The 14,276-nt window shown below is 41.7% G+C and overlaps 2 protein-coding genes across 2 annotated transcripts; one reads left to right on the top strand and one right to left on the bottom strand.

The window, feature by feature from the left end:
- Positions 1-284: 284 nt before the first annotated feature.
- On the top strand, positions 285-4,662 carry calub (calumenin b). Its single transcript, XM_037450482.2, has 7 exons — positions 285-422; positions 1,289-1,531; positions 1,721-1,914; positions 2,052-2,218; positions 2,311-2,371; positions 2,518-2,717; positions 2,863-4,662. Exons 2-7 carry the CDS (start codon positions 1,311-1,313, stop codon positions 2,965-2,967), a joined length of 948 nt encoding a protein of 315 aa, XP_037306379.1. The 5' UTR covers positions 285-422; positions 1,289-1,310; the 3' UTR covers positions 2,968-4,662.
- A 142-nt stretch (positions 4,663-4,804) lies between these two features.
- Positions 4,805-13,229, bottom strand: LOC119195512 (cadherin-related family member 5). Its single transcript, XM_037450480.2, has 16 exons — positions 13,011-13,229; positions 12,263-12,375; positions 11,952-12,166; positions 11,139-11,195; positions 10,688-10,780; positions 10,527-10,613; positions 10,327-10,437; positions 9,930-10,100; positions 9,731-9,821; positions 9,546-9,652; positions 9,263-9,463; positions 9,000-9,131; positions 8,269-8,347; positions 7,146-7,336; positions 7,038-7,058; positions 4,805-6,827 (listed from the first exon to the last, which is right to left on the bottom strand). The coding sequence occupies exons 2-16, from the start codon at positions 12,351-12,353 to the stop codon at positions 5,829-5,831; spliced, it is 2,646 nt and encodes an 881-aa protein (XP_037306377.2). The 5' UTR covers positions 12,354-12,375; positions 13,011-13,229; the 3' UTR covers positions 4,805-5,828.
- Positions 13,230-14,276: the final 1,047 nt, after the last annotated feature.

Here is a 14,276-nt window from a genome sequence, read left to right as displayed (position 1 = left end):
ACAATTGTATTAATTTGGCATTTGGTTTGTTATTTGGGAAAACTTGTTGTTGAAATTTAAATGAATGATATACAGACCATTTGTAAAGTGTTTGCCATTGTTTTATCTCTATAATATACGTTAAAGTGCCGATTTGCGATTTGCTGTTGTGAATATTAACAGTTAGAAACGCTGCGGGTTTGTCTTATGAATGAACCGAGTTTGTTGTCTTTGAGGACGTGGCGGTTCTCAGCCAATCCAATCACCGATGCACCCTGAAGTGGACCAGTCAGCTTGCGACATCGCACTTGGCGTCTGAGCGCCTGATTGGTCGGTGGCGGTGTTTGTCATCGTAGCACAGGAAGTGCCTGGGTGTGTTTCCGAGGGTAGGGTCTTAAAACCTATGTCTTAAACTGTATCGACGAACTTCTCTGAAGACACCGGTGAGTTCTCTTTATAAATTGTGTTTAAAAATACAAAAAAGTAATTGAAAATGGTCTCTTACGTAGCTGGTGTTTAACAAGACGTATGACAGTTACGTTTCTGCATATTTGCATTCATCAGACGAGCACAAATGAAGGTTCGCTGAAAAAATAACGGTACGCTAGGTTAGCCAATCTAACGTCAACGTTAACGTCCTTTTGATTTTGCAAGGTTAATTAACGGGAGACGTCACGCTTTCAAACTGTCCTTATTCAACATGGGATGGCGAGATTCAACTTCTTGAGACGTAACGTTAACTTACTAAAGTGAGACTACTGATGCTGTCCCGTGTCTTACGAAAGCACTGAAATGAACAGGAAACCTGCTTCAGTGTAGAATAAAGTTGCAGAGTCACTGGTCACTGATGGAGATCTATGTTCTCCCCGCCGAATACTGCTTTACAATTCATGCTAATATAAAGATTGAAGATCATATTATAATAAAATAATTCTCCAGTGTTTGTGCTTGACTGATCATGTTTGTACTTTGAGAATGGTTAAACCTTAGGAATACAATGCATAGTAAAGTGATTTCCTACAATTTAACAGAAGTTTAGCAAATTGCAAGTCACAGCAGATTGCATCATTTTTTTTAAATTAGCTATGCAGCTTTACACTTTTAAACTGGGGCAGAGTTGAGTTTTGCTTAAAGTCCAGGTGTCATTGTGTATTTTTTGTATTTTCTGATGATTTATGTACTCTAACATTTAGCGTGGAGTTTCCTTAAGTAAAAATCTATGGTCAGTACTTGCATGAAAAACTATTTAAGCAGATTGCCCTGTTTGAGCAGTCATCATACATTTGTGTTCTCTTTACCCGTTGTCCAGACATTGCTGCAGAGGACGCAGGATGGAGCTGCGACCACTCGTTATGTGCTTTGCTCTCTGTGTGGTTTACGCCACCAGTAAACCCACCGAGAAGAAAGAACGTGTTCACCACGACGAACCCCTCAGCAACAGAGCTCACGATGATATGGAGAACTTTGACTATGACCATGAAGCTTTTCTGGGACAAGAGGAGGCCAAGACCTTTGACCAGCTCACACCAGAGGAGAGCAAGGAGAGACTCGGGTAAGAAAAACTGTTTGGGAAAATGTGCATTTCTTCTCTTGAAAAGCTGTGACTATTTAAAGTCACCGCTGTAATGACCTAGTCGTACCTAGTTTTTCGTCAAACAGCAGTTAAGTTTGTCTGAGGTAACACCATGTGATGTGAGGGAACACGCTGCATGTTTGCCAAATTTCTTTCATTCACCCACAGCATGTTAGTTGAGCGTATAGATGACGATAAGGATGGCTATGTCACTGTTGAGGAGATGAAGAAGTGGATCAAGCATGCACAGAAGAAGTGGATCTACGATGATGTGGATCGACAGTGGAAGACTCATGACCTAAATGGGGATGATGTGGTGTCCTGGGAGGAGTACAAGAATGCCACATATGGATACATCCTGGGTACAGCTGCAGACATATTTTCTTTTTACACAAATTATGTATCCCTAAAGTATTACCTGTGCACGGAATGGACACAGAAACAAATTTACCGTATACACATCCACACACTATACAAAGATGTGACTGCTGACTTGCAGATGATCCCGAACCCGATGATGGCTTCAGCTACAGGCAGATGATGGCTCGCGATGAGAGACGATTCAAAATGGCTGACCAAGACAAGGACTTAAAAGCCAACAAGGAGGAGTTTACAGCCTTCCTTCACCCTGAGGAGTACGACCACATGAAAGACATCGTTGTACTGGTGAGTGATTAACGCACCCAGCTGTTAATTGATAACACTAACACCGTTGTACTTCCTTTCTTACCGCTCTGTGTTCTCTTTCCTTGCTATAGGAAACTATGGAAGACATTGACAAGAATGCTGATGGTTTAATCGATTTAGACGAGTACATAGGTAAGTTTTAGTTCATTTTTTAATATAAGTACCATCAATTTATGCCGCACACTTTTTCACTTTTTTTGTATTTGGTGAAAGCGCAAAAATACAAAGTTAAAGTATTGAGCGTGGCAACACAACACCACCCTCCTTCTGTGCTGCAGGTGACATGTACAACCAGGAGGGAGATGCCTCAGAACCTGAGTGGGTGAAGACGGAGAGGGAACAGTTCACGGAGTTCCGAGACAAAAACAAAGACGGGAAGATGGACAAGGAGGAGACCAGAGACTGGATCCTGCCCAGTGACTACGACCATGCTGATGCCGAGGCCAAGCATCTGGTCTATGAGTCAGACACAGACAAAGTATGTACTGGAAATTCTGTGACGCATTTTGAATTTCATCGGATATGCATTGCATGTGCTTTTCCCTCGTTGTTCATTGGTAGGGGAAACACTGCGCTTTGTGTACTGACACAAGTCTTGTCGTGTGTTCTTCTCTCTCCATCAGGATGGCCGTCTGACCAAGGCAGAAATCGTGGATAAGTACGATCTGTTCGTGGGCAGTCAGGCGACCGATTTTGGAGAAGCTCTGACTCGACACGACGAGTTCTAACATCCACCTGCCTCCAAAGACTGTGTTCATCTTGCGTAACACCGTACTCCTCCAACAGTGGATGGAGTAACTTAAACAAGATGAGCTCACCTAATCCAACGCCATGAACAATAATTTATTTGATTTGTTGAATGTGTCCCATTCTACACACACACACCAATATTAAACACAGAGTTTGTCCTCATGCTCAGTTCTGTGTAAGATTGGGACATATCGCTAGCGTGTACTCTGCTTCCACACACACGCGCTTCCCTTTTCCAGTTCAGGCAAAGGACAAATAGTGTTGGTCGACAACTTTAGTCTTTTTTTTTTTTATCTGAAATAATGTTTTGTAATGAGAACCTAAACGAACAAATTTAAGATGGCATAATACAGAGTAGTTTATTGCACCATTTCTTTTACCAGTTCATTGAGCCGTGAAAAGAAAATCTTTATTTCTAGCCAGTAGAATTTTTCTCCTCTTTCTGTTATGTTTTTGTGCCTCAACTGAAGACTCCAGTTGTTGATTGATTGTATTTCATGTTTGTGTCACTGATCATAATGCGGTAACTCTGGAGTACAGAAGGGAGTTGAACGAGGAGTTAATATTAGATTCCAGTGACGAAAACTATTTGTACCAGTGCAATAGAGTATCATCAGTGGTGTCTTTGCTACACTCATCCCCACAGCATCCATGTTAACACAAGCTATAGTTTCTACACAAAGGCAGGTTGTTGAAGGAATCAAGAATTCATAATATAGGGATTGATGGATGCTTTTGTCCACAAAGCTGCCTAATTTTCTTTTCTTTTTCTCATTAGTCACATGTATGTGTGTACATGGGGAAACTACTTGTCTTCTTGATTACTGAGTTATCCTTTCTTTGTTACATTTTGTTAAATCTAGCTCACGTATGTGCCAAGCATTAAACCTTGTCTGAATATTTTTTTTAAAGTTTAGATTTGAAGAAAAATAATTTCCCATCAAACACTTTCCCTCCTAATTATGATTTATGCTAGTATTATCCTTACCACCATTTATAACCACTCTTGAGATTTTTATACTATAATGTATATGATGTTTTTTTACAGGCTCACAGCACCCTTTCACTTGTGACTTTAGTGGTTGGTCTGCAAACTGAGCACTCAACAATCAGGTCAGGTTTTTGTGATTGAGAGGAATGTTCTCAATAAAAAAAACAGCTAAATTATTTGTTTGCCAACTTCTTTTGACTTGAAGTACCATTTGCCAGGTGTTTTCACATGGCAGCTACTATTACAAGTGACAGGGTGTTCATCGCACTCAAGCCAAGCTATTGTTCTCAGGAAGTTGTTTGTGTTTAGAGAAAAACATACCAATGTTTTTTTTCTCTAGTCAAAAAACATCCTCACATTTACAATAACTGCTTTTATGATAATCTTGTGTTAGTACATAGCAGTTTAAAATATTCAGTTTATTCATGTTTATCCCAGCTTTCTTCCATTTTAGGTAATGCCGTTTCTTGCTTTCCTTCAGGCTGTTGACCTGATCTCTCACCTGTTGTTTCAGACTCTACCTTAAAGCTTAAGGACATTTATTTGCCCCTTTTGACCTTCCCACAATCAATCAAACGTGGACTTTTTGAAATCTACAGACATCACAATTGAACACATCTTTAGATGTTTATTTTCCAGGTCTGTCACTGCTATCCTGTTAATATAAAGCAACTGAAGCTTGGATGAGATTCTTATTCCCCCTTAAACTAGTATTTCAGACATACTTAAACAAATTTGAATTGGCCATTTAGGCGCTTCAATGACACGGTTAACTCTTCGGTCATCACCTAATCTGATCTGCAAGTAAATGTATTTAATAATTGTATCACAATCCTCAAAAAATGTATCTTCAATATGAAAATGTATTTCCACAAACGCATAATATTTGCCCACATATGTATGTTTTATTTGAGTAACATTTCAAAGTGTTTTTCTAATTCGAAAATTAAAATGAAATACAAACAATGTTACCCGACTTTCATTCATGCCAACATTCATTCATAACAATTGGGAAATTTAAATCGATTGCGTATTTATTGCTGTGTTTCACAATTAAGCCCGGACAGTAAAAAAAAGTATTGATATTGAGACGGGAAACCAAATTGCCACCAGGTAAGCCACGCTCTCCATGCACCCACCAATATCTAAGTAGGAGAAGTTCAAGTTGAAAGTTATTGCACAGCACAAGACCTTTTGTAAATGCTTTGGCCGAATGGGTTGTATCTCCTGCGGTAGTGTGCGCATCAACAGTTCCCACGGCAGTGAGCTGCAGGAGAAAAAGGATTGGTTTCTATACCACCTGGGTTACCTGGGTCGATATAGCTGTCCCAAACATCCTTTAACCCTTGCTGGTGATGTGGTAATTGTTCTGGACAGCTCATGTTAACCGTACTGAAAGGCATTCTTGCTGCAAGAGTTGAGGTGTTGGTGCTGTCATGTTGCAGCGTTTATAACATGCGCGCTCTGAGGTTCATTGATGCCAACAAGCCGAGCTTGAGCAGTTTCCTGTTATTTCGGTCTTAGCATGCAGCACAAGTGTAACATATTGGAGAAGTAGATTCAGCCTGATATTGATCTCTTTGTGTGCTTTAGAGTTTACACTGAATTACTTCTTAGCATTCTCAGTTACACATAAAGCAAAGTCATTAACTAGTAGCTAGCATTACAGAAAATCCAAAGGCTTTATTATGAACAAATTCAACTAGAAATATTCCTCATATTGTTAGTTCTATCCCAGTTTATCTGTAAGGTGGTGCTTTGTTTGTTTCAATGATTAGATACATGTGCTACGACTCATGTCAAACAAGCAGCAGTTTGACTGGTTGTGAATCCAAATATCTAGTGACATCACTTTCTAAATGTGATAAAAATGGGATTACATCGAGCCATCACTCTCAGCAGCTCTTCGTCGTCTGGGTCCAGCTCATCGCTATCATCATCCTCATTGTTCTTGTTCTTGTCTGCATCTTTATCCCCCAGGAAACCATCATCATCATCTTCGACCTCCCCTGGCCGGCGGATGACCAGCCTGCTTCCCATGTTTGTCGAGGGCCTCCGGTCCTGAGGCGGACCGCCGGCGCCTGGAGCTCCACTGGGGCGTCCCGACCGCTCTGCCTGGTCCGTGGATGTGGAGGGTTGGTCCAGCTCTGCGCTTTGAGTCGGGGATGTTGGCTGTGGAGTTACGCGAGGCGTGTCGAGGGGAGTCGTTTGTATGTGTACGAACGTGGCCTTTAAAGGCGCGCGCTCGGGCGTGGGCGGGGGTGTGCCCGCGTGCGTGGGGAGGAGTGAGGACAGCAGCGGGGAATACGGGGGCGTCTTCACGCGGAGTTTGCGGAAAGGTTTGTCTATTTCCGCGGAAGCGATTCGGGTATGACTGCATGGAACACTGCATTGAGAGGAGGGGCTGGTGTCGGGGTCGGCAAGCTCCTCCCCCGCGGTGGTGCACGTGGCATCGGGGGTTGCGGGGGTTGCGGGGCTAGGGTTGACGTCGGGTGGTGCGTCGGAAGGGTCGGTTACTGAGCGCGGGTTTTCTTTGGGTGGAGCCATACGCGTGAGGATCACATCCACGGGGGCTGGGTGAAAGGTGGGGGACCAAGAGGAGCATTTGATTGGGGTGGAGTCATCATTTGTGACAACCAAAGGGCTGGTCCCGGTGTCAGCGGGGATGGAGCTGGTGTCGGGTGCAGCAGCCTTTTTGAGCGGAGCGGGTCCCTGATATGAGGGCAGGTCTGGGTGGGTGTTGATGACAGGGTTGTCTAGTAAGCTGAAGGAAGGGTTGCAAGTTCCAAATTCTTCGTTGTTGCGGTGTACTTTCTCCGTGTGCGGCATGCCGCCACGGTGACTCACCTGGAGAGCAACCACAGTACACAAAGTTAAACCACTATCAAATTATTGTATTGTATGTTGTATGCCAATGAGTGTGGGACTGGGGTGTGTGCTTCACTTTGTACAAACCCTCTCCACCTCAACCATTCAATATACTATAAAAGTTATTTAAGGAAAGGTACCGGAAATAAAGGACAACAATATTAACTTCAGTACTAGTTATTTACTCACCAGTTGGAACCAACGTAAGCTCTGTGGGAGAAAATACCGTAAAGAACATTTCAGAGAATCACTGGCTAACAAATCTTGGTAAACACGAGAATGTATTGAGGATCTTACCACATTGGGGTGTTTGCCTTGAGCCACACAGCCTCTTTGCAGTGGGTTCCGCTTCCCCTTGTGTTTCCTCTTCAGCCACACCACCACAGACAGGGTACATCCAAGGAAGGACATGATCACCATGCTCAGGAACATGGCCTTGCCCAAAGTGCAGCTGATTGGATGCGTATCTCCCAGTGAACTATTGGGGACTGAGGGGTGCACAGACATACACATCAGTAATCCCACCCAATGCCACTTTATAATGGCCTATACACACAGGAAATACTTGCCATCAAAACTATTCCTCCCCATCCCCAAGAGTTTGCAGTTTTTATTTTTTTTCAATAAAAAGTGTGACCAGGCCGAAGACCATCCTGTTGACCCAGAGCAGTGTCTGTCCAAAGTAAATTGATCTGTAGCCTAATTTTCTGTAAACCTAAAAGTTTTTTATTAGCAAAATAAGTGAATTTGAGTTCCCTCTGGTAAACATCTAGTGTTGCCGTATTGTGAAAGGTAAGAACAGTATAGTGGATATTAGATGTTCTGAAGTGAGTAAGGAGCATCTGTGTGCTTATTTTACTTTAAGAATATTATATTCTCAATGCGAAAGAAAGACAAGAAAGAAAAACAAGCTTGCATGCTCTGCTATTTGTTTAAATTAGTATGGACTTCCTGTCTCCTGTTGTGAGTGGTCATTACGTGTTTGCCATTGTCCCCATCTCCCATTTTATTTGAAGTGTGGCTAACTCATATTGCCTAATATTTTTACATATTTATTTTGCTAGCCTTACTAATGTACACAGCTTAAACTAATTTTTAGGTTGTGGCATAGTGTTCCTGAATCAGGGGCTGGTGTCAAAGAAAGTTTATTTTCTTCTCATTTTCTCCTTTTCTCCAAATCTTCTGGAGATACGTTGCTTTAATATAAAAAAAAGCCGGAAAGTGGCAAAACCCATATTACATAGATACAAGGAACTGAGTCTCGGAAAGGTGCCTCTTCTCTGAACATTCTTCGCTCTTGACTACACTTTCTGAAAACGTCTGGTCCAGACAATTGATAGTTGATGCATTACCTCAAAAAGCTGAGAAATCTCAGAAAGGTTGCAAAGTACTCATGGCAGCCTTGAGAGTGTGCCCTTACTTGATTGTCCTTCAGGTAACACTTCCACCACCACAGTGGCAAATGTGGCTTCTCCCGACTCCAGGTCTCTTGCCATTACCTACAAATTATTTAGATTTCTTTATTATCACATCTCAATCCCTTTGTCTTGACTGTCTCTGGTAAGACAAAGGGGGTTATGCAAGACTTTCTTATACAGGGCTTCATGGCACGATGCAGCAGCACGTATTAGGTTTTCTACGGTTTGTTGCAACCGGACATGTTCATTAAAAAACAATCCAGTCCTTGTCTTTGGTAAGAACAGGTGTATGCTGGTGTATTTGAATGTTTGAGCCAATCAACTTGTGTTTTGCAGGCGTTACTCTGTCGTTGATCATAGTCCAAAGCCATCAAACTGATTCCAGTTTATTTCCACAAATCTAGTTGCATTTGGATGGAAGCACAGAAAAGAACTTTACAACATCCCTTGTTTGCTGTCTAATTATAGAACATCAACACTGTACTGCACAGTTACTGTGTGCACACCAAAGATTCTGGTTTTTCCATTTATTTTACCCTTGAAGTGAGCCAGCCTAATGAAGGACTATCTGTCACACGGCTTCCATCCAAATGAGGGAATCCATTAAAACGCTTATTGTACTTAGCGCGAATAAAGGATGATATCGGTAAGCTGACAAAATGTGAAGGAAGAATCAATAGTTTAGTCCTTCATTTAAATCAAGTGATACAATTGGGTTTTGACTGAGGCTCACCTCTAGGAGTTGTATCTGATTTGGTCGGAGTTGATTGGTCCTGGCAATCAGAAGACCCTCCTGTGTAATTTGGTAGATTTCTGTGTGATTGGATGTAGGACTGAAGGTGAAGTGGATCATGGGATTGAAGCCCTGTTTTGCAGGAAAAAAAAGATGATGGGTGATGAAATAAATCAAAATACAGACTTGCTTTGAGCATTTTTGTACTTGAGTGTGTGCAAATTTGATGTTATTTGTGTGTGGTACAGTGGTGTAGCACATACATGGTTAAAGTCTTGATCTTGTACTTTTAACACCAGTGCTTTGCTTCCATAAGTATTGACGAGGGAGGCCGTGGTCTTTCCGGCAGTCACAAAGCCTCGATATTCAGCTGTGTCGAACTCTGGAGGAAACTGGTTCATTGCAAGAACTCTGACCAACGCCGTGGCAACAGAATACTTCCTAGGGTCGTCGTCCTGATACGTCTGCGTGCAAGACAAGAAAACAGATCACCATGATTGGTTTAGGGAGTGACAAAGTAGAGCACACTAAATTTGAGAGACTTACCATGACCTGTAGATGCAGCTCTGGGGTTGTGAGTCTGTCTGCGGGTACGCAAATCATTTTCACCTCCCCAGTTTCTCTGTCCATCAGGAAACACCCATCATCGTTTCCTATCATGAACACAAGCACAGTTCCAGACATAAGCACAGCCCATTGGAAATATTAAAATGTGTTGGTGCGGATGGTACCTGAGATGATGGCGTAGCTGAGCGGAGAGCTAAGTCCTCTGTCTCCGTCCACAGCGTGAATAGGACCAGGAGAGAAGTCTAACACAATGTCCTGCAACAAACACACAATTGTTGGTCCTAATCCTCGGTGTCTGATACACAAAGACCATGTATGTCTGTGTGTGTGTAGTGTGATTAAGGGGGCCTTTTAGCATCTGACCTCTTCCACCTCTGTGACATTGACTGTGTACAAAGGACTGGTGCAGATGCGACTCGTTTCATCCTGGAACAGGAGCTCGCAGGGCACAAACTGTGGGTACTGGTCATCTCCATCCAGGATGTTGATGGTCATATTGGTGCTGGCATTGAAGCGCTCAGCAGTGTTCATTTCCTGGGACAACAAAAAGCTGAGATTTATTTAGAGGACATTTAACTGGTTACCTAAATTTGATAAAGAAATAAAATCTGATTTGTCTTCTATAACAGTAATGGAATATCAAGCGATCAAACCATATATTCAGTGAAGGACAATAGAAACTTATCTATGCGTTAAATTTAAATGTATGCGTGAATATATTTATTCTAAAACCATTCAAAATGAAATGTTCATAACTTACGGAGGCGTGGATGGTGACAGTGAGCAGGGTTTTGGTCTCATAGTCAAGAGGCTTGGCCAGGATCACCTGCCCACTGTTGGGGAGATCAACCTTGAAGTACTCTGCATCCGGCTGAAGAACACACACAAAAACATTAACAATAGCTACTGTTTTGATGGGGTTTTTCTTTTTGTTTCTTAAGTGAGAAAAGTAGAACTTACTGACGCCTGGTCGATGGAGTAAATGATCTTGTCATTATCTGCGTCTTTGGCCTGGACAGTGAACACCACAGTGTTCACTGGAGTCAGCTGGAAAACACATTGGTACTTTAGTCATCTACGTCTTGTGTCTGCGTATCCTTATATTTTTGAAAGTGCCTCACCTCATTGATAGTAAGAGACTGGACCATGTCTTTTGCAAACACAGGCAAATTATCGTTCTCATTGAGAACCTCCACCATGATCCTGTACACACTCTACAACATCCAAAAAAGACACATAGAGGTTTGCTCTGCTTAATTTCAGCAAATTCCCTCAAATCATCTGAATAGTAGCTCAATATCCTTCACCCCATGGGTCCCTGACCTAACAACACTTTGGAGTTGTCATAGTTATTTACATTTTTTCTTTATCTGTGGATTAACAGTAGTAGTAGCACAATGCGTGCTTCCAGCAGTATGTCTGCCTTGCAGACAATTGCTTTAAAACTGGGAAAGAATTCTTCTTAATCAAAATAACCAATTTGAAGTCAATTAAATGGTGTGACTGGAGGTTTGAGTGTGGGATGAAACACGCTTTGGAGTTATAAGTAAGATGAAAGTTGATAAAGCGTACCTGAAGTGCGTTGTCCTCATAGCATGATAACTCAGCCATTAGGACAGGACCCTGAGCCTGACAGAGACAACATGAGGAAACACAGAAGTTCTTCAATATAAGGACACCCTGAATAGTTGACCATTCACGTTTTTTCATTTAGGAACTAATTATTAATGAAAATGAATGATTCTATAAAATCATTGACTTTGAGGTCGACAAAAAAAAGCCAGGTCTCAATCACAAATAACTATGTAAATTCTTACTGGAACGTCTCTAATTCAATATGATCAAACATTTTAACACAGATGCTAAATGATGATAACCAGGATGTAACCCTATGACGAGGCTCCTGGCAAGACACCTAATATATTCATGTTCTCTTTTTAAACTTTACCTTTTTAATTTCATGATTTCAATTAGACTAAAAATATGAAAAAAGGTAGGAATTGAGGCTCTTGAAATGTTAAACTTTGTAGATATGATAAAATTCCTGAAATATTTTCTTTTTTTTCAGCAATCAGGGACGGAAGTAGATTGGCAAATAGAGAGTGAGAGATTGCTAATCTGGTTGACCCGTTAGCAGCTGCCATGATGTAGATCAGCTGGGGAGAGGATCATGGTAAGAGGTTGTGTTTGGTCCAGGAACCAGGCTGTAGGGTCCTGTTTGGAGACAGTTTGCTCTACATTTAAATACAACTTCCCTTAGCCATAATGTTGAAAGCTCCTATGACTTGAAACTTGACTTGTACTATTTTTTTGGCTTCCGTATTATAGGAGAGTTCCAACACTCAGATCAGTGGTGTTTCAGAGGCCACATCCTGACTCAGTTACCTCTCGGTCGAGGACCTTGTCAGCTGATGTGTTCAGCCGGATGCTTCCTTCATCCAAGAAAAACCAATCAGCATCTTTCCCATTCAGGCTCCAGTGAACCCCCTCCATTGTGGTTTCAGCCATGAGTTCAGCAACAACTTCTCCTGAATGGCTGTTTTCTCTGATCGTTGTGAATACATCCTGACCATCCAAACATCCATCCCACCCTGACATTCCTGTGTCAATGCAAACACATATGCAGAGTGTAAGAAGCCCATTCATTTCTGCTCAAGAACCAAACTCCTGTGGGAACAAACGTGACGTGGCAATACCCGTGACTGTGTAGACAAACGGTAGGACCAGCAGTGAGCAGACTAGAGCTTTGGCCTGAAATAAACTCCATTTCAGTTTAGCGAGTGCCATCGTTGGGCTCAGCAAGGCCGTCCTGAGGGAGGAAGGGGAAATAACAAACACATGACGAGTTAAACGTGATCATCCTTTCCCCTTCTACGGTAATAATGAGAGGGCTGAGCCCAGCTTTATTCTTTGTGTTAATGACAACTTGTCCTAAGAAGTATCATTACGTTAAGACCTTCTCTTAATGTACAAACACAGGCACGCACGCCTCCTCAGCATCATTTCCTTCAAATCCCTTTAAAGTGGGTTTAGGTATGGCGGTGAGAGCAGACCGCTAGCCTTGTTCTTTACATGGTCCTCTGGCGTAACAATACTTTGATAATAATTAATGCTACGATTTATATTCTGTGTTTGTGTTATATCTTCAAATTTTCTACAAGCACAGAGAAGAGTAACAATCCATCCTTTTAGCATTTGCTGTCCATATTTCTTCACCACCATACTCAACTTCTGTTATATTTCATTATATTTATTGTTATATATTTGAACTAAGGTGTGCTCACGTGAGTCCCTGCTTACAGTGATGTGTTTGTGTGTCTGAATTGGGTGGGTGGGGTGAGTGGGCTTTTCAGGATCTGGAATCCACTGCAAATACGTAGTAAATAAACACTCAACTGAGGTATCGAGTACACGAACACAGTCTGTGCCGTTCAGTGGACTGACCTGTTGTTGTCAAATCCTCTGCAGATTGTCTGTCAGTCTCCATATCCGCTTGACTTGTGATGGAACCAACATCTCTGATTCCCAAAGCCCTACAAAAGCCACTATACACCGCTCAAGGTAGATAGAGTGAGGCTTTTGGAAATAAACAATATAGACACAGAAAAAGACAATATATACGTAAACTGACAAGTACACAGCACCTTGTGGTGTAGCCCTGGATCAACGACAGCTCAGAAGCTAAAGCCCAAGGGTGGGGCTTGGCTGGTCAGAGACAAAGACTGAGCCAATCACATTAAAGATAGCAAGAATTCTATGGTGCGGTCAGAGACTGAGGTCACAAGTGAATTTAAGAGATTTATCTAGTACAAAGACATTTGACCTTCATAAATAGTTTATCCTGCAATCAAAGTTGAGCAGTAATATTTTCCATTTAGCTATAGTTTTGGTGCCTGTATCACAGAGCATAATAGGAAATATCATGTTTTTTATAATACTTTAAATATAAATCTGCAGTATTTGCCCATGTATTGAATGGGTTAGACCTTGTTGAAGAGTATCAGTATGTACTTTGTTTACGCAGCTTACACCTCCGGGATTTGTTGAATTAGCGTCACCGACATGTGACAACTAATGCGCCCTGACAAGGGATTAGCTATCAAACATCGGCTGTTCACCTTCTGAAGATTAACCCATATCCTTTTACACAGTTGTGCCATCATGGGTAGGCACACACACAGACAGAGACACACACACACACAGATGGACACTCTTAAAGAAGTTCAAAATTTGCTCAGGGATGGATTGAAAACTGCAAAGTCCTTGACTTAGAGTGCAGAGGACAAACGCTCCTCAGATTATATTTATTAGCTAGTCAATGGTATATCTTATAATAATTTTAGTTATTTATTGACTATATTAAGGTTGATTTTATAATAATTTGGTGGATTAATATAGTTGTATCATACTGCTGTGACTGGTCATGGCCACTGGATGTCAGCAGAGATGTGGTTAAAAGGATGACAGGGCTTGGATGATGGATGACTGGCTTGGACAACTTCATCATCTGAACATCTGTTTCCAGAATGTGTTTTTTTTTTTCTTGTAATGATGTTATCTCAACATGGAAATCGAGTAAAATCCCTCCCTGGTGCAAATGAATCATTTTAATCACTTTGTTTATGATGAAACACTTGCAGAACGTATGACTTCCGAGATTAGTGCTAATTACAAAATGTCTGCATGCTAACACGCTAAACTAAGATGGAG

Source organism: Pungitius pungitius, chromosome 6 (assembly GCF_949316345.1).
Source record: "Pungitius pungitius chromosome 6, fPunPun2.1, whole genome shotgun sequence".
Taxonomy (NCBI): Eukaryota; Metazoa; Chordata; class Actinopteri; order Perciformes; family Gasterosteidae; genus Pungitius; species Pungitius pungitius.
This window is presented reverse-complemented; position numbering and strand designations above follow the sequence as displayed.

Coding starts and splice junctions, on each gene's coding strand:
- LOC119195512 (XM_037450480.2), bottom strand. CDS start 12,353: ATGGCACTCGCTAAACTGAAATGGAGTTTATTTCAGGCCAAAGCTCTA. Junction 9,653..9,730: donor CAGCTACGCCATCATCTCAG/GTACCATCCGCA, acceptor TGTTCATGATAG/GAAACGATGATGGGTGTTTC. Junction 6,828..7,037: donor GCTTACGTTGGTTCCAACTG/GTGAGTAAATAA, acceptor GTTGCTCTCCAG/GTGAGTCACCGTGGCGGCAT.
- calub (XM_037450482.2), top strand. CDS start 1,311: ATGGAGCTGCGACCACTCGTTATGTGCTTTGCTCTCTGTGTGGTTTAC. Junction 2,219..2,310: donor TGAAAGACATCGTTGTACTG/GTGAGTGATTAA, acceptor TCCTTGCTATAG/GAAACTATGGAAGACATTGA. Junction 2,718..2,862: donor ATGAGTCAGACACAGACAAA/GTATGTACTGGA, acceptor TCTCTCCATCAG/GATGGCCGTCTGACCAAGGC.